Here is an 18926-nt window from a genome sequence, read left to right as displayed (position 1 = left end):
ACTAAGGGCAAAATAAAACTCAGTGATAAAACCATGTTCTAGAGTGCCATTACTGGGTAAAATGTTAAAATGCGGATGCATTTTCACTGAAGACATTAACAATATTTGGAAAACTTCTCAAAAGAGTTTCCATTTATAGGAATTTAATAATATAAATTCACTACTTTCCATCATAGTATTTCATATGTAATGAGGTAAAACTAAATGTGCTTTAAAAACACAATAGAAGGGGGGGGAACTTCCACATTCTGGATTGTAACAAACATACTGTAAGGAAGTCCAGTTAAAATTTGGTTAGCATAGCTTTCACCCAAAATTAATTTTGACATAAAATTTAATGCATAATTTTTTTTATATTACCTCAGTTTGTACCATTCCATGTCTCTGCAGCCTCATTGTACGGACAATGTCGGAAATATCAAACTAGGAAAGGAGAAAATTAAAATGGGGAAATCGCAGTCAATTAAAATTGAATAAAGATGCATTCCCAAGTCTGTTGATACACCACATTATTCAGGTCAACTATATGGGGTTTCCTGAGATCTCCTGAGATACTTACGTCTGCATCTTTGCTTATAAGGCCCAGGACCACATCTATGCATATCAGGGTTCCAGAGCGGCCGATTCCCGCACTGCAGTGAGTGATTATGGGGCCCGACTGATGGACATGCCTCATGTAGGAGATGAAAGTAAGGAGCTGCTCCGGTTGTGTGGGTGTTCCGTGATCAGGCCAACCCGTGTAGTTTAGGTGAGTAACATGCTGAAACTCTTTGGTCTGAAAAACCACAAGCCAGACGACATCTTCCAGAATGACTTCCAAAGCAGTTACCATCATGCATTTGTCTAAAGCTACTTGAGTCTTAGGAACTTATACAGCTTGACATTTTAATTGGGTAATTCTGCTTAATTTTTTTCCTCTACAGTATAGCATGTATAATGCTGACATTTACATTTAGCCGACACCTTTCTTCAAAGCAACCTACAATGTCGAGCTACCTACAATTATTTACCCATTTATATAGCAGGGTACTTTTACTGGAGCAATACAGGGTAAATACCTTGCTTAAGAGCACTACAGCTGGAGGTGGAATTCAACCCTGGAGCCTTTGGGTCCAAAGACAGCAGCTCTAACCACTATGCTACCAGCTGCCCTGACATGAATACTTTAAAATCAAGAATCCTACCTGGATGTCTTTCACCTCAATAAGGCGAATGACAAAGTTGTCTAGGTGCTGATCCTTGATGAGAGTGATCTGAAGGCGGTTGTCCACCATTTCTGCAGTCCTGGGAGTGTCAGGCCAGTATCGTTGACATTTAATTTTTCCTCCCTCCACTTCCTGCGTCATCATGGCAATTACGTTTGACTTCTGCTCCCACACCATTTGCCAGAAGTCAGCAAGCGTTGTGGGCAGTGGTCCTTGGCAGGCGATGTACATGAAGGATTCGTCTTTCACTGGCATGTTGATGAAGTTGGCATTGATATAACCCCCATCTTTTCCCAGTAGTACTCTGGTAGTGTCAACTAGAAACAACATTTCTTTGAATCATAGAATGATCTTTACAAAAACACAACAGACTTATGTAAAGTGAATCTTGTTTGTAACAACACTTCTTGAATTTAAAAAGACTAAATGCTACAGAGCATTTTGTACATCAGTAAACTGAAAGGGTTTTTAATTATGGGGGTTCCTGAGGCATGTACTGTTTATTCATTAGAATTCTCATACAAGTTCTGGAATGTATTTTACAGTAGTGTGTACTTTAAATATCCTAGTTGAATTGAAACATGTACATTCATGCACAATATTATGGTCTACGTGTAACATACTGTCTTAAGGTGTGGTCACATTTCAGACTTTACATATTAAAGAGCAGTAGTAAGAGTCCAAACACACTCTTTACTTCAAAAATGCAGGCTTTCTTGTAATTGCCAGAAAAAATAAACTGCTGGTTATGACAATGACTTCAGCTATATGGCCCTTAACCTGCGGAACATCCAGTGTCAACGAGGTCCCTTTGGTCAATGCTTTCTGATCTAGTCTTTAGCTGAGGAAAACTGCTGGTGCTGATGCTCATGCTGTGGTCTGCATGACTCTGTACTGCTTTCCTTGCTCATGTCTAGATTGACCAGTGACCATATACTGTATATTTCAATTTTTTTTTTTTTTTATTACAAATGTGAATATGCTTACTCACAGGGCACAATGTTCTTGTACCGGTTCTTCTTCTTGTTCTCCTTAGACTGTCCAATCAAGCAGTCATCCAGTGGCTGCAAATTCTGAAGGTTCTGATGAAATAAGCAAAGCATCTAAAGAAAGCTGGAGAAGCTGTCTTAGCTTAGGAAGCAAGAATAAGGCATTTCTTTGTCTTAAGCTTAACAATTTTGACTTGGAAAGCTTGTGAAAAATGGGTCAGAATAAAGATCTTTCAGCCATATTTACTCAGGATGTTACAAAAAGATTCGGTACCTCAAATTCTTGTAGGGGAACCTTCTGCTCCAGCAAACCTCGGAGCATGCGTACTACGCTGTTGAGTTTGGCGCCTGTGTACTGGCCATCGGGAACCACTTTTACTAAGGGAAGTGAGGTGAGTTCGTCCTCTGTAATGATTGGTCCATCTGTGGAAACAGACACGAGTACCATTAGAACATAGTAGAGACCCTTTATTCTTAATGTCCAACATACCGAAAAAAGATCAAAAATACCTTTCCACAACACGGGTATGAGGAAGAGTCGTGGTTTAGGACACGACTGTGGAGGTAAATTTTAATTTTTCCAAATCAAGTCCTCGGTCCTATTTCTCCTGTGATACCCTTAATCAACATGCTTACCCTGAACTACTACAGTAAAAATATCAAGGTGTATCAATGGGTCTAATCTGCTTTGGATTAAAGCATGAGAATCAAATTAATACCAAATGATTTGCCTTGGAAACTATTTTCACACCCACCATGTTGTACTATAAAACCAACTACCTGTCAGCTGTTGAAGCCATTAAACTAGTTCTTCTAGAGACAAATACATGGAAATTGTATGTCCTGACTACCTCACCTTCAGCAAATTTGGAGTTGATGTTCTCTATGGGTAGATCATCACTGCCCCACGTGATCTCATCCTCATCCTGGGCGTCCACAGATGCCTCTAAATGGCTATGTCTATGTAAAGAAGTGTTGCATACTTCAAAGTTTCTAGTGCACAAAAGGCAGAAGGGGGGGGGGGGGATTCATAATCAGGTGTGATATTCTAACTGAATGTTTGACTACTGAAAACAAGGAATAGAAAATAGTTCAAAGTGGACATTCTTGCATGTACTGAACCTGGCCATGAAAAACATGCTCAGGTACCTTTCTGTGTGGGGCCCATCTACACTCTCCTCCTTCCAGCCTGTCTTTCGTGAGGTCTGTAATAAAAATATTTCACACGAGTCTTTAAAAAAGTTCACATTGATGTATTTCCACCATATATTTTTTCTGCTTCTCTTTACCTCTGGAGAGTCCTCAGGTAGAGAGGAACCATCATAGTCTGTGTCTGCAGAAAGCTCAGCATCCTCCTCATCTGTCTTCTGTCTATTTATGGCCCTTGCATCATAATCTGGGCAGACATAACAGCATCCTGTTTAAGGAATTAACTTATTTGCCATCAATAGAAGATTAAAGCACAGATACTGATTGAAATGCAGTCTTTTTTTTTTTTTTACTGGAGATACACAACAGAATGGCATAAGTACAGTACCTATGGGTGGTATAGATGGTTGTTTTTCTTTACTGGATTTTGTTTCTTCTGCTGAAATGTACAATTTAGACTTTAATTTCTTTGCCATTATTTGCATCTCAAACTAAAAAAAAAGTGTTGTCAATTTAAACATTAATGCTTGAGATGTAATGTTTTTTTGATCAGTGTATCAATGTATTTAGAAAGTAGCTCAACAAATCTCCTTAACAGTAATCCACAATTAGAATGGATTGAATTCTATGAAATTGTTACCTGGGTTGCCATTAATATTGTCAATAGGTAAAAACTCCAGGTAGGTATTAGGTGTTTGGTCAAGGGGGCGGGATACTGTAAGGGAAATCAGGCCTCGCGCTTTTCGGATGGTGGCAACAGCTTTGGTGTGTGAGACTCCAATCATCAACTCTTCATTCACCTGTAAGCAGAACAGAATGGTGAACACATTTAAGGCATAACTAAAATGTGCTACAACTATATAGAGAGATCCTTACAGTAAATTTTCAATTAAAGCATTTTAAGCATTAAATTTTTCAGTCAACACTAAAGCAGAGGAAGTTATAGTACAACTACATGTCACTCACAACCAAAAGTGAAGCTTTCAAAAGTTTGACAAAAGTTCACATTCCTCTGCTTAACACAAAACCAAAATTTCTGCTTAGCCTCAAAACTACGAAGTTCTGTAATGATGTCTTGTATCATCCATTCATTTGCAAAAGCAGACTGACATAGTACGCCAGCCATAAAGTATAGCACTAAGAAAGACCAAATACAAGCCTTCAGCAGTCTGTCTCCGACTTGCAACGTTCCTGCCAGGTCAGCAATGCCTCCTGGGGTAATGGACTTAACAAAAATACCCTTCTCCCCTCCTATAACAGAGAAGCCCAGGCCTCCTGATTCAGGCTTCTGCAGTTCCATCTGAATAAGCTGTTCCTGCAAACAGGTGAGGGGAGAGGAGAAAAAAAAAAAAAAAAAAAAAAGTTTAGACAAACCCATATAAATCAATGAGTTACTGCTTATTTATTATCATTGATTTAACCCTATTAGGTACAAAGACATTTTAATAAATTTTCTGTGTACAAAAACTCTAACAAAAATCAAGGTAAATTCAATAAGTACTTAAATTACTGCTGTGATGCAACAGAGCACCCAGACATCTAACAAAACAGTCCAACATATGAACAAATGTGACAAACTAGGCATACAGGAGAAACTGTTGCCCTAGGTTTTACCTCAGAGGGACACATCCCAGGGATGCCATCTGAAGCTCTGCCCTCACTCCCATAGAGATAACCTTGAGGTAGGAGAGGGGATAAAGATTTCAGTTCTCTACATTCACCTACTGAAAGGCCTCTTTTCAAAGTTTTCTACTTAACTAACTTTATTTGCAAACCAGTTCATTTTCTGTCATTTTGACTGATGAACCTGTAAAGCATACCATTGATGTTGCTGGGTGCATTCATTTTGGGGGTGATGTTGCTAGGAAATAACATGTTCTTCTGTACTGGAGCTACTGGTTTCCCATCCCTTTAAGGTAGAACAAACAACACACATATGTACAAAAAACAGATCTGGGTATAATTTTTAGGGTGAATATAGGCCGTATAGCCTAACAAATGAACCAGTAAGAATTTTGTAATGCCGTAGGCAAACTATTACATCTTACGTATGAACACTAGTTTTTCACAAGTGATACTTCCCCACATTTTTTTTTTTTTTTTTTTAAAAAAAGTGCATTGTTTTCATACTATAGGAGAGTATGGGAATGGTTTTCCCATTACCTTCCTCCATTTGTGTGTTTGACCTATGACCATCTTGAGAACATGGGGGAGGAGGAGAAAAAAAAAAAAAAAAAAAAAAAAAAACAACCCCTCTTGCACACCCAGTGCTGGATATAAACTTAAGCCCAAATGCATAGTTCGGGCACTGCAAGGCAAAGTGTTCTAATGATCAATATAGTATGTCATTTACACAAAAGGATTGGAGGGGGACTCATTTTGTATCCACCATGAACATTGTTTTATCTTCTACAATTCATTTTCAAACATTTTGTCTTACAGCCTGTCTTGTCTGTTGAGCTTAACTGCTAAATTGATGAAATATTTCTAGCTCAAACCCCACTCTCTACCACTGCTATAGTGCTCTTGAGCAATGTAGTTACCTTGAATTGCTTCAGAAAAACTCAAAACTCAACCCAAAGCCAACATGGGTTGCGTACTTTAATTTGCTACCAAAAACGATAACAAAATGGATTTGTCATTATTGCTGCTGTCAAACTCCCAAGTCATCTCTCTGTGTTGTATATTGGTGGTGTATGTGTGCCATTCCCACCACATTCTCTGTGCTTCTCATGTCACCTGGTAGCCTTGAGTGTCAGATCTCTTTGGGAGAGCTCCAGCAGTCTGCAGCTTTCACTCAGCATCAGGTCCCGGGTTGCTGTACCATTGATGTAGTGTACCAGGTCTAGGGGTCGCAGGCTGCCTTCTGCTGAGGCCAATGATCCAGGTAAGATGTCCTTCACATAGAGCACCCCAAATATGCTGTCACTGCCCCCATCCAAAACCAGTCCTGGGAAAACAAGAATGCAAAGAAAATCAGTGAATATCCAGAGCATGTTTATTCTATGAACAAACATTCAGGCATTTTACAACTGTATACTGATATTGCTGGGTACTTAAAACTGACCAATCAATTATATGGGTGAGTGGTTCTTAACCCTGATCTTTGGAAGATCCCAGCTGACCACAGAGGTGAGACCTTGCTAGTTATGTCTTCAACACAAAGAAGTGTACCCACCACAGCCTTTATGTTAGTACTGTCAAACCACCTGGTAACTAAAAAGCACTTATAGGCAAATGCACTTCAATATCAGTAACTTAATGTTTGTATTTGGGGCAGCTGGTAGCTTAATAGATAGTCCTGCTTCCTTCCACTTAAAGGAAGTAGGTTTGAATCCCACTTCCTGCTGTAGCAGCTAATAGTGTGAGCATGACAGTGAGTGTGTTCACTGATGTATAGATGAGTGACCCATTGTAAGTAGTGTACAGTGCATTGTATGTCACCTTTGTGAATAAGGTGTGTGGGCTGATGATAATGCTACATAGTATCCGTTGGAAGTTGCTTTGGAGAAAAAGCATCTGCTAAATAAAATGTAGTACCTTCTAAAATTGCTCTAGTAAAAACTACCCAGCTGTACAAAAGGAGTAAATCATTGTAGCTTAATCTGTTATTTGTTTTGGGGGGAAATAATCTAAATAAAATTGCTTTAATACATATTTTGTTTGGGAGTTTACAGCTGCCTAGGTATTTTGATTCAAAACAATCTCTTATGGCAGTAATGGATAGAACCTGCCAGCACCATTACCTAGCTCCTCTCCTTGGCACTGAAAGGTAATGTCTGGCAGGGCGTGGGCATCTATCAGAGGTCTTGGAACCTCCAGCACTCGTCCCACTACCAGATTGACCACCCTGGGTGCAGCACGGACCAAGTTCACCACCTCAGTGTGGCCCATGTTGGACACATCTGTGTCATTCACCTGACAGGAGAGAGTTGTTCATCGAATAACTTTTCCCACATTTCACAAATAGAACATACTTTCAATTTGTTTCCAGTTGTCATTTGCATTTCAAAAATGTGGAAAGATTTAAATTGTGTGGTAAAACTGCTTTGCAACAAGGGTGAGTCATTAAAATTGCTGTGCTGCACACAGTCAGTCAAATGATAGTAGTACCATTATTAAGCGGTCACCCGGCTGCAGTCTGCCATCACTCTTTGCAGGGTCCTGAATGATGTCATGAATGTAGCAGCTCATGTCATTCCCTTTGGTCAAGGTAAATCCCAGGCTACCCTTCTCTGATTTGACCAGTGACACTTTCAATTCTACTTCCTGTGGAAAACAACATGGTTTACTAGGCTGTTACATCAAGAACTGCACAACTCCTGGATTACTGTGAGAACTATACATATCCTTATAGTGCCATTCACTATTGAACATCACTGGCTTCATAAACAGGCTTTTAAAACAAATAAATGCAAAACACAGAAATGTAAATAAATTAAGTAGCAATTTTATGTAAACCCTTCAACAAACAAATGATAAAAAAATTTTATCTGCATTCTACTGTAGCTACAGCATTTCCATTCTGAAATGTCCCTACACACTTACTGGAGCAAAGTCCTCCAGTTCTAGACCATCAGGCAGGGAGTGTGAAGTGGCCAAGGGCTGCGGAGGTCCAGAGATACAGCCAAGAGAGTGGCTCAGTGGAGGAGTTTCAGAGGAGACAATGGGCTGTGAGGGGTTCTCTGGTTCTGTGATCATTGGTGAGGAGGAAGGGGCTCTGAAGATCAAACAAAGGGTCATTGTCAGGTTGGCGCTCCATTTCACACTAAACCACCTTAGAAGAATCCCATACTGGGTGAATTCATTTTCAAACAGCTACCATCTGCATCAATACATTTGCCTCAAGTAAATTAAGACTATGTCAGCAACACAATGTTCTCAGAGGCCACTGCATGTTATATAAAACAAATAGAATGTGTTGCCATATGATATACAAGTCAAAGCAAATTAACCTTACCATATCTAGGACATATTTAACATTCATACATCTAAGAAGTATACTGTCATTAAGTACAAGCATTTTACCACTCATCATCCTAAAAGTGTAAATGTATGAGGACTCCTACCGTCTATTAAAGTCAGATAAAGGAGACTGGCTGGGGGAGTAGTACGCAGACCGAATGGTGCTATCCAGCTCAGAGGGAGTCTCATACTGGCTAAGTCCCAGACACAAGTTCTTGTTCGGGGTTTGGTAGAGACTTGGGTCCCAGGACTGGTTACTAAGGTCAAGCCCTGGTGGACTGAAGGCCTTCTCTACTTCTTCATTGTCAGTACTGTCACTGTAGCTGTCACGCCTGCTGGGGTTCTTCAGCATCAGCCGTTCCAAGGCCTCCTCCACGGGCCCAGCATGCCACTGTCGCTCGCTCCCTGCAGGTGGATTGCCACTCTGATGCCCTGAGGCCCTGGCAGAGCTGTGTGGGTGTGACTTAACCACAGGTTCCCTCTGGGGTGTTATTGGAGTCTTGAGACAGAGGGAAAGGATTTAATCCAAAAAAACAATTCTGGCAGGCCAATAATATGTGGATTGATTTAGAAGCAATCATTCTTACCAAGGATCTGTCCAGCTCAGGTAAAACCCCTTGTTCTGGTCTGCAAAGGAGCAGTGTGACCTCCTGACCTGTTCCCCGCAGTGCTGATATCACCTCCTTAGAGACGAGGAAAAATGATAATTTTAAAATAAATACCAGCCCAATAAATGTGAACTCAGCATCAATCATGTGTTATATGTATTAAATGTACTCTTCTGTTTCAATAGAAAGAAATACTGACAAATCAGCCCCATCACATTAAAAGGCATGTGTGTCCTTTGTACTGATAACTGTAGCTGCTGGTATTTAAGATTTATGATTCAATCTGATGATCTGGATATAACAATACTGAAATATCAGAACGTATTCATAGCAGTCACACGTGGAAAGTATTTTATTCATATTTGCCCTTCTATTTTATAGAGAATATTTTCAATAAACAATGCAAGATAAAATTGATATTTACTATTAAAGCAACATTCTTTAGCTCAAGTTACTAAAGTATGTATAGACTAAGACAAGTTAGAATCAGCAGAAAGACACACATGCTGAGATAGTCCTTTTAGTGACGTTTGGTTGACTTTCAGGATGACATCGCCCACTTTGATCAAGCCACTCTCTGCAGCTGGTTGACCAGGAAACAGTTTCTTGACCCTGACCATGCTAGCCCCAGGAGGCTCAGCAGCAAGGTTCTCCTCACGGCTAAAGCTGAATCCCAAGCCTGAGGAGTTTTTCAGCAGGCCAACCTCAAACACATTATCTGGAGGCAAAGAAAGCAAAACTTCAGGTTTAGTTAAAGCATGCTGCACAGAGTATGTCTAATACACATGCTAACTATTAAAAAGTGTTTTTTCTGTTGATAAATACACAAAATCACAACATCTGCCAATGGCACTAAAGTGGCTAAAATCAGAGAAACGTAACAGAGGTTGACTGCAAATTGTGTGCTCATACATCACAGGTACTTGCAACAGTACATACAAGTAATCTTTTTGCAGCACAAGAAAAACTTGAATGATTCCTCTATGCTTATACAGGACAGGGTGAACGTGATCCTTAATAGCACAAACCAATCTCACGGCAAATTAGATTTGCTTGTTCACCTGAACCATACCTTTGGATTGAGAGGAAAACAGACAACCCATAAAAGCACAGGGAGAAAATGTAAACTCCATATGCACAGGACTGAAGTTTAACCCTGATTCAAATCCATAGCCCAGGAGGTATGAGGCACCAACAGTACTTATGCCACCCTCAATCTGGAAAATTAAAATTAAATTTTTGGCAGAGTGCATGCCTGAAGTCTGTCTGTGAAAGGCCAACCTGTAGTTTACCCACCGTTGGTAACAAAGCTGTACTCTTTGCCACTTTGCTGCTCTGGCTCTTCACTATCCCTCTGATTGGGAACAGAGGGAGGGGTGGACTGCGGCGTTAGAGGAGCATGGACACTAGCAGCAGGGAGCTGACCCTTCTCAAGGAGGAGGTGGACAACCTGTGGATCAGTCAGTACAAAAATTTGGCATAACAAAGCTAGTGTTTCTCCATAGCTTGAAGGCAAGGGTATGTTGAGGAAAATAGTAATTTTGGTATTTCAAGAAATAAGTTTTTATTTACAATTTATTCTAAAGATAAATAAGGCAGGCTCTCACCTGTCCAGTGTCTCTTAGAGCCTCCACTGCTTGCTTATGCGTTGCACCTTCCAGACTCTTTCCATTGACAGCCAATACACGGTCACCTGGAAATGGCAAAGTCACCCTTGCACATATACTAATCTGGATCTTTGCTGCTGGACTTCAGTATTTCAGCACAATCCTTTCTGGGAAATAGTCAGCTCACCATGTGCTGAAGCCAAAATAACTTGAAGCTGACCATGCTTCACAAGCACAAGCTCAGTGCCTGTGTCCTTGTCAAATTATTCTTCTCCACCACTTGGTTAGAGATGCTTACCCTTCTGGATCCTTCCATCTAGCTCTGCTGCTCCTTTAGGAATGACAGCCTTGACGTAAATTCCCCCATGTCTCACAGTGGTGTTGACTCCGCCCTATAATGGAGAAGACTGTTAGTATGACAAGACACCAAGGGTGGGCATGAAGTCTACATCTGATTGTTAGGATAGGAATGCTTTATACGCTCAAGTTTCATGTCTCTCCCGAGTATCCTAAAAATGTAATCACAGACAACTATGCCACTGTTAGTCTGATTTCATATGCAATCATAAAAGACCTGAGATTGTCATGTGTTTTTTCACAGCAAATTATCAAAAATGGCCAGATCCATTTTTAGCAGGCACATGGCACCCATTTTTCCTGTACTGAATCTGCACAGTAAACAGATACATATCTGAGTTCCATCCAATTCTATCAAAGCAATGTTATTGGGTAGTCAAGGCAAGTGTTTTCACTCAAGTTCAAAGGAGAAAGAAACTGAGGTCACACTCAAGCAAACTAAAATAGCCCATGAACAAATTTCAAAAGAGGATTAGTAAAATGTATAACACCATCAGTGAAATATATTCTAAGCCCACCAAAAATGAGGGAGATGCTTAGTCTTGTACCTAACGCATACAACCAATTCTGTCTAAGTTACATTCAATAACAGCAGAAAAACTGCATGCTACTCAAAGGAAAATGTGCATTTCTACTGGAAAGCATCTGAAAACTGGCAGTGTAAATTAAGGACAAGAAACAAGTGTTAAAGAAGAAGAAAAAAAAAAGCGCAAAAACCTTGCCAAACAGTACCGTGACACTTATTCCCAGGCTGTTGTCCTTTTTGGACAACTGTACGTCAAATAGATCTCCTGGTAGGAGACTATTGACCCCTGGGTCATTATCACTTAATTTTCCCATGTTGTAGTTGGGAGATAACTCCTGTAAACAGAAAAAACCTGAATAAATACAGTGCTGTTAGCAAACACTGACATGCACAAGACAGAAGTCACAAGCATTCTATAAGAAGGGCAGCCATACAATAAGATACCATGCAGATAACATTGCATTCACAATGCAAATGCAATAAATAGCACATACAATTAGCAGGAAGAAATTAAGTTTGTTGTGTAGGGGTATTAGTGAGTTAATTCCATATCCCCAGTATATATTCCATGGTACATATAACATGTCCATATAGCAAGCTTATTTGGAAAGCATGGGTGGAGAAAGCATTGCTTAGGCAATACTGAAAATATAAACTGAACTCAGATTCTAAATGCGAGCTAGCAGCATCTGACTTCCATTAAACACTAGTTACCCAAAACAAGACTACATTTTAGATAGCAAATCTCAAGTCAATCTTTTTTGTAACAAACAGATTCTCTGAAATAAAGTAAATGCTCTGCCTTTTCCAGAGAGTGCTATTGCAACTGTTAATCTGAAGAAAGACATCAAGTATGGGCTGGATAACTTTGTGGAACAGTGCTAAAATAAAGCCTAAACCAACAGAAAGTTTTTTCCATTAAAAGACACGTGAAAAATCCATTAATGGGTAGTGCAATCCATTTCACACGCAAGTGAATACGAGAAGAGACGAAAACAAGAACACACCCCAAAATTCAGGCCACAGTATCTACCCACATTAACTTGCTTGGAACAAGGATACACAGCACAAACCAATTATTTTATAAAAAGTATACAACACAAACCTGACTGGGTGGTTTTACCACTCTGGGCTTTTGCTTCTCCTGACTACTAGAGCATGTGTCTTCATCCATGTCAGAATCCCCCCTGTCTGAGGAATCATGGTCTTTTGGAAGCTCTGGGGTTCTGGCTTTCCTCATTTTGGGAGGCAAGGCTGGGGGAGTGACATCAGAGGGCATGTTCTGGTCAGTATGGAGAGACGCTGTGGTGGAGAAGGGTTCAACTGGTGGGGGCCGATGGAAACCATTGAGATAGGCCTGGGGTGGGCTGATGCTCCGGGCATGAGAGTCCTGGAAGCTCAGGCTGGTCTGACATTGTATAGGCGAGGTGGTGCGGATAGGAGAAGGTGGGTCAGGTGTTCCTACATGCTCCTCAGAAGAGGAGGAGTCAAAGTCTTCCTCCTGCCTCTGCCCAGTAGAGGGGCTGAAGCCAGTACTCCTGTGCTGAGCTGAGCCAGAGAGAGACCCTGGAAAATACAGGACACAGTCTTGGATTAAAGACATATCTAGGTTCAACACTCACAGAAATGTCAGCAAATTCATACGGAGCATAAAACAAGGCTGCAATATAGTTATGAACGCACATTTTTTTAAATGTGGAAAATAAGGAGTGAGGATATCTGCTAGCTGGAGGGACAGGGGCAGCTAGTATTGTAGTGTTTTGAGCTTCTGCTTTTGGACACAAAAGGTCACAGGTTCAAATCCTACCTCCAGCTGCAGTACCCTTGAGCAAGGTACTTATCCTGAAACTTGCTCCAGTAAAAATGACCTAGTTGTATAATTGTGTAAGTAACTAAGTAGCTTAACACTAAGTTGTTTTGGAGAAAAGAGTCAGATAAATGAATAAATGAAAATGTGCATTATTCATTTAAAAACAGAACAAAAACCTAAACGGATACAATACCTTCGTACAGTCTTTCTTTAGGCTGAGAAACAATCAGAGTGATGTCATCTGGAGTGCTCTGCAAGATCTCAACAGCGGCATCATGCGGAATCCCCTCTAGGTTTATACCATTCACAGAGACCAGACGGTCCCCTGGGAAGAGTAAAATTGCAGTCTAATGCAGGCGCACACACATTGCATCATACACAAGACCTCATATATGCTCAGCTCTGAAGAGGCAAGGACAATTTGTTACTTGATTTTTGTTATTACTGCTTCTTAGCAAATTGATTACAATTTTAACCATTTATACAACTGTATGTAACAGTGATCCTTAATCACCACCTTACGATACAGACGATATTCAGACCCCTAACATTAATCCCCCAGATGCTCCACAAAGTTTAGCCAACCCACCAGGCTTCAGGGCACCGTTGATGTCTGCAGGCCCACCAGGTGTGATAGAGCTGACAAAAGTCCCAAGATCTGTCCTCCCTGAATTCTCTCCTCCAACAATCTGAAAGCCTGGAAGTGTGGACATTATTTTTAATTGTATTTTCTTCATTGTTCCATCTAAAAATTCTCTTTTGCAGAACAAAAACAACCTTTATGCAGTTGTGAGTTAGCTGGCAGTAAAGTCAGAAACAGAAACGAGGGACCATCTTTATTCAACTCAGTGTTTGCAAGCTTCTCTCATTTGTCAGTGAACAGTTAGTGGAAACAAGATAACATGTTTACAAGATCAATCAGTCAATATTCAGCCGAGTAAGAATTTGCAAAAGAAGGTATTTTTAACTTTGTAATTATACATATTTTAAAAACGTAGCCCAAAACTGACAAATTTTAAAATGAAGTTGTACACTCAGCACCTCATACAATGGGGTCCCACAGAACTGCTAAAATTGCTTATGAAAATACATACCCTTATTCCATGCAGTAGCCTTATTATTCAGTAAAACAGCATTGCCCATTACACATTTTACTTCCACAAAAAAAAAAAAAAAAATTTTTTTTTTTTTTTTAAGCTTGTATCAGATGATTTGGGGAAAATGGTATCTCCAAAAAGTTTCTGACCCTCAGTGGTATCAATCTGGCTACATCTAGTGCATTAGTATCTTACACATCTGCACTAACAAAATCTGCTATGTGCTTCTTCCTTCCTTTTGTACTGAAAACCTCAACCATCAGTTAAAATAAATTAAATAACTGAAATAGAAGATTCAACACCATTACTAATTTAGTTATGACATTTCTCCCCCCCCCCAAAGTTACCTAAAATTAGTTACCCATTTATACAGTTGGGTAAATATTACTGGAACAATTCCAGTACCTTTCTCAAGGGAACTACAGCAGGAGAGGGGATCAAACATTTGTTAAGAATGCTACACAGCCCTTTTAACAGCATGCTTTACAGAATGAAAGATACAGCCAGTATTAATCAATCAAATATCTGTAAGGCAAAAATCAAAACATCTCCATTCAGGGTATATCCTGCCTGAAGATTTTTGCTTACAGGATAGGTGCACCACTGCAATCGTAGACTGAACAAGCAGGTAACAATAACGGGTGGATTAAGTATTTTATTATAGCTTTTACAAGGTTTTGCATAACCTAACCCATAAATAAAAGGGTCATATTACCTAGCTTTTAATATACAAATACATTAGTCACATTCAATAAATGTACACAATGTTTTAAATAACTTTTGCAACATATGTCAAGATAATTAAGGACTACATAAAATACAGCTTTGAGTCAGGCTCAAAATACATACTCTAGGTAACAGATTAATGTAAAGAGCTGTCATACTTTTTTGAATTCTTAGCTTTTTTTTGCCTATTTCAAATATGTTCAGTATTGATGCCTAAACATAACCCAACAGTTTATGCATTTGACAGTCATATATTGCTTTGGAGAAAAGTAACATGCAACTAAGTTTTTTTTTTTTTTTTTTTTAAAAAAAAAAAAAGAGAGACAGGATATAGATACAAGAATGATCATTATAGCAAAGCTTTGTTGACACCACAATTTTCCTAGCATGCAAATTTAAGTGTATGAAAGTGAGATTTAACAGGAAAACAGCTAGATAATGGGATGATGGACTAACAAACACCCCCAAGAAGTGTTTCAAAAAGCAGCATTTAACTTTTTGCTGGATTGCATAAATGGACCAAATATCTGCTTTGGGTCTGGTGTTGAAGATTATTATGGAGTCTTTTGGAACACCTTTCCTTGAATAAAAGAGGGAAACTTACCCAGCCCATACTTGACATCTTTCTTCAGATGAAGAGTTGTAATAGCTCTCTCTGGAGAAGGCAGAGCATTTACTCTCTTTTTCAGAGAATCTATAAATTAAAAAAAAAAAAAATAGGCAACTTGAGTCTAACTCTACAAAAGGCAGTTGATTAAATCAATGGAATCAATACTCTGTCAAACATTCATGATTAACAGCAGCAACTTAAAGGCAATTATTTACCTGTGGTCTTGCACTACTGTATATGTATTTTGCAGCTAGATCAAGACTATAAAGAAGTGCAATATGCTGTTCATGCAACAGTGCTGAGTATTTCAGAAGCATATAAAAGAGCAACATGCAAATGCATGACATTTGTCATTAAAGATTCCTGATCGATCACACCAATATTAGAAAGACAACTATAGAACAGATACAAGGGTTACACATTACCATTATACCCTATACTACAAGTATCTGTTATATCAAATGAATATAAAGGTGAAGTTCCCCTTTTTCCCAATCTGGGCTTTTTATAACATGTGGGTGAGTATGTATATCTCAAACTTTGTTCAGATTATCCTTACAAAACCTAAGTTCTATTAGTTTTAATAGCTTGCTTGTAAACTGATATTGTTCAGCTGTTTCTTATAAATTTTAAGTTTGATCATTAAAAATAGGTAACATGCTATATTTCATTAAAATGAAATGCATAAACACTGCATATTTCAGTTAGTGGAGGCTTATGAATAAATCGGGTTGACTAAGACAAAAAGCTTCTGTGGTAGCTCTTGTTCTATATTATAAAGTAGAGCACTTGTCAGTTTTTTCCCCTCAAAAGTAAAAATACTTTTCATAAACCCAGTATAAGCCCAGTCTGACATCAAAATCCATTTTAAATATATAAATGTACAACCAACTTTTGTACTGTTGGCAGTACTTATAACATCAATACTAAAATGCTGTTTTGACACACAGCTTGTGAATTTCCATTGCTTGAAACTGCAGAAGTACATTTTTAGCTGAAAGAAAAAGGATGTGCATAAAAACAATACTGCACATTTTTTGCCAGGTTGTTCTCACTATTCACAAAATAATTATATTTTTCCAGTGGGGGAGGGGGGAGGGGAAAAAAAAAAAAAAAAAAAAAAAACCAGCAGCAATTCCATGCACTTCCTCTTTGAGCCAATGCACTTTTATGGAGACATATAAAATGCACAAAAATACTAGACCAAGTACAATGTCAGGTGTCATTTGTAATATGATGGATAATCAGCATATTTTTCTGAAGTTGAGCATAAACCTCATTACTGTATTTAATTCATCAAATTTAAAAGTTAACCCAAAAGTTCTACTCAGAATTGGGACAAGTGCTATTTAATATTTAAAATAGCAATTTTAAACTTTCAAACTAATGAAAAAATTGAATCACCCAAACTATTCTACACAACTAATGTCAGCTATTCAGCCTTTAATGTATCATTGTTGGTAAACATGAAAAAGTACGAATGAGAGGCAACTGATATTTAATCTGACAAAAAAAGAAAAATAAAATGAGAGATCAGTACAGTAACAAATTTGAGTGAACTATTGGGAATACGGTTTTGAAGAGACCAAACCAGAAAGGGGAGGGCCCCCAGAAGACAAACAAAAGCCAAAACTATAGTGGGGAGAAAGCAGTCCTCCATTAATAGAACAAATGAAAAAGAAAGACGGGGGGGGGGAGGAACTTGTTTCAAAATCAGACATAATACATTTGATATTTAGTGATGAAAGCAAGTTTAACATTTTGAAGTAATTCAAAAAGAAGGCTAGCAAATGGATCAAACTAAAGCATGAAGGATCTCCAACATTGTCTTTTGCTGGAGGCAAATCTTGTTGAGGAAATATTTTCCAGGCCATTATCCCTCACCAGTCAGTCCACAAACCTCCCAATCCCCTTTCCTTAAACACACCGAGTACGGATGGGATGAGGAGGAAGGAATATTTACATCTCACAAATTTCAGTATTAGTTTTTTTTTTTTAACATGAAATTTGAGATTGATTTGAGCTGAAACAACCTAGAACTTGGACTAGGCAGAGCCTCCTCAACTGGCAGCAGTTAGAGCCAAAGGTGGGCCAACTAAGAAATGAAGAAAAAAAAAAGGAAAAAAAATTTCATCATTACCCTTTGTCCCCACAGCAATACTGATTTGGTGCAAAAATTGGTGCTGGTTAGTATAAAGTGTTTTTCTACAACAAAATTATACAATTTTTCTAACTGTATATGGCCCAGTATTTTTGCACACTATTCAGACAGCCTGTTGCTTATATTTCTCATTTTAAACACTAGGAAAAAGTGTCATATTTGCACTGTTCACTTTCCTTACACATTCTTTAAAGTGTACAAAATGCTGAGAATAAGCACAAAGTACTGTATATACACACCATACTATTAGAGTGTTGTATTAGATATTAGTATCTACATAGGTATAGATACAAAAAATTGATTGCAAGCACATATTAGAAAAATCAGTTATACTGGCAAAGGTCTGCTGTATTGCCAGGACAGTATCTGCTATTGTGAAAAATGTCTGCAAATTTCAGACTTGTTGAAAATGAGATGTTTATTTACTGACCCATGGCTCTACAAGTCTGAAAAAGAATGGAGTGGCGTTAAGGTAATGACCAGAGATTTCTAGGGTGGTTAATTATGGCAACATGTTGGCGGGACTTTATGTAAGCATGCATAATTCATGCAAAACCATGACCTTAAACTGAAGAGCTCATTTTTAACTGTTATTGATCATATAACCCATGCGTTTGATGAGGGTTGACCTTGACTTCAAACATCTTTCACCCAGCCTTTACCAATTTTGGTCAAGAGGACGGTTTCCACACAAGGAGTTTCCACATTTTAACACAAAGCAATAAAATATGCCTGTGTCAGTGAATGTGAGGCATAGAATCATGAAATTTAAATCATGCCTTTACCTGCCAGGAAGTGTCTGCAAGGTTGGTAGAGAAAGAAGTAGTAAGCAACAGAAGACAGTAAAGCCCATTTATATTCCAAAGTGCAAAGGAAATTTAAGTCCAGGTGGCAAGTGGAAAGACACCCAGCCCACACCTACCATTGACTGTTAAGCAACCTGGAGAGGAGGAGCAACCAGGACTGTGCATGCTTACCCCTGAAACAGAAGTTGAAACTGAATTCCTGGTCAACTCAAACAGGAAAGAAGTGGTACATACTGAGGCAATGTAAGTGTTTGCAACAAAAACACACAGGTATAAACAGGTCATGTAGTGGTTAGAGCTACCACCTAGC

General features: G+C 38.9%; 1 protein-coding gene across 11 annotated transcripts in view; it reads right to left on the bottom strand.

The window, feature by feature from the left end:
* The window catches only part of ptpn13 (protein tyrosine phosphatase non-receptor type 13), a 58278-nt gene that overhangs the window by 238 nt on the left and 39114 nt on the right, over positions 1 to 18926 (bottom strand). For 4 of the 11 annotated variants that reach the window (XM_018753664.2, XM_018753655.2, XM_018753692.2 and 1 more), the window contains 29 exons: positions 18733 to 18789; positions 15644 to 15733; positions 13806 to 13913; positions 13410 to 13541; positions 12512 to 12972; positions 11598 to 11741; positions 10822 to 10915; positions 10524 to 10609; positions 10213 to 10366; positions 9420 to 9634; positions 8896 to 8991; positions 8413 to 8807; positions 7892 to 8063; positions 7457 to 7612; positions 7090 to 7261; positions 6083 to 6293; positions 5164 to 5252; positions 4958 to 5019; positions 4503 to 4658; positions 3984 to 4143; positions 3732 to 3782; positions 3484 to 3590; positions 3344 to 3399; positions 3051 to 3187; positions 2469 to 2617; positions 2197 to 2287; positions 1185 to 1522; positions 560 to 775; positions 361 to 423 (listed from right to left, as the gene is read on the bottom strand). In XM_018753664.2, the coding sequence (XP_018609180.2) occupies positions 361 to 423; positions 560 to 775; positions 1185 to 1522; positions 2197 to 2287; positions 2469 to 2617; positions 3051 to 3187; positions 3344 to 3399; positions 3484 to 3590; positions 3732 to 3782; positions 3984 to 4143; positions 4503 to 4658; positions 4958 to 5019; positions 5164 to 5252; positions 6083 to 6293; positions 7090 to 7261; positions 7457 to 7612; positions 7892 to 8063; positions 8413 to 8807; positions 8896 to 8991; positions 9420 to 9634; positions 10213 to 10366; positions 10524 to 10609; positions 10822 to 10915; positions 11598 to 11741; positions 12512 to 12972; positions 13410 to 13541; positions 13806 to 13913; positions 15644 to 15733; positions 18733 to 18789 (4418 nt within the window). The remainder of the gene's footprint in view (positions 1 to 360; positions 424 to 559; positions 776 to 1184; positions 1523 to 2196; positions 2288 to 2468; positions 2618 to 3050; positions 3188 to 3343; positions 3400 to 3483; positions 3591 to 3731; positions 3783 to 3983; positions 4144 to 4502; positions 4659 to 4957; positions 5020 to 5163; positions 5253 to 6082; positions 6294 to 7089; positions 7262 to 7456; positions 7613 to 7891; positions 8064 to 8412; positions 8808 to 8895; positions 8992 to 9419; positions 9635 to 10212; positions 10367 to 10523; positions 10610 to 10821; positions 10916 to 11597; positions 11742 to 12511; positions 12973 to 13409; positions 13542 to 13805; positions 13914 to 15643; positions 15734 to 18732; positions 18790 to 18926) is intronic. The other 7 variants (XM_018753700.2, XM_018753737.2, XM_018753684.2 and 4 more) reach the window with 5 other exon arrangements.

Source organism: Scleropages formosus, chromosome 6, assembly GCF_900964775.1.
Source record: "Scleropages formosus chromosome 6, fSclFor1.1, whole genome shotgun sequence".
Lineage (NCBI taxonomy): Eukaryota > Metazoa > Chordata > Actinopteri > Osteoglossiformes > Osteoglossidae > Scleropages > Scleropages formosus.
Note: the sequence above shows the minus strand (reverse complement) of the source record. Positions and strands in the feature narration are given on the sequence as shown.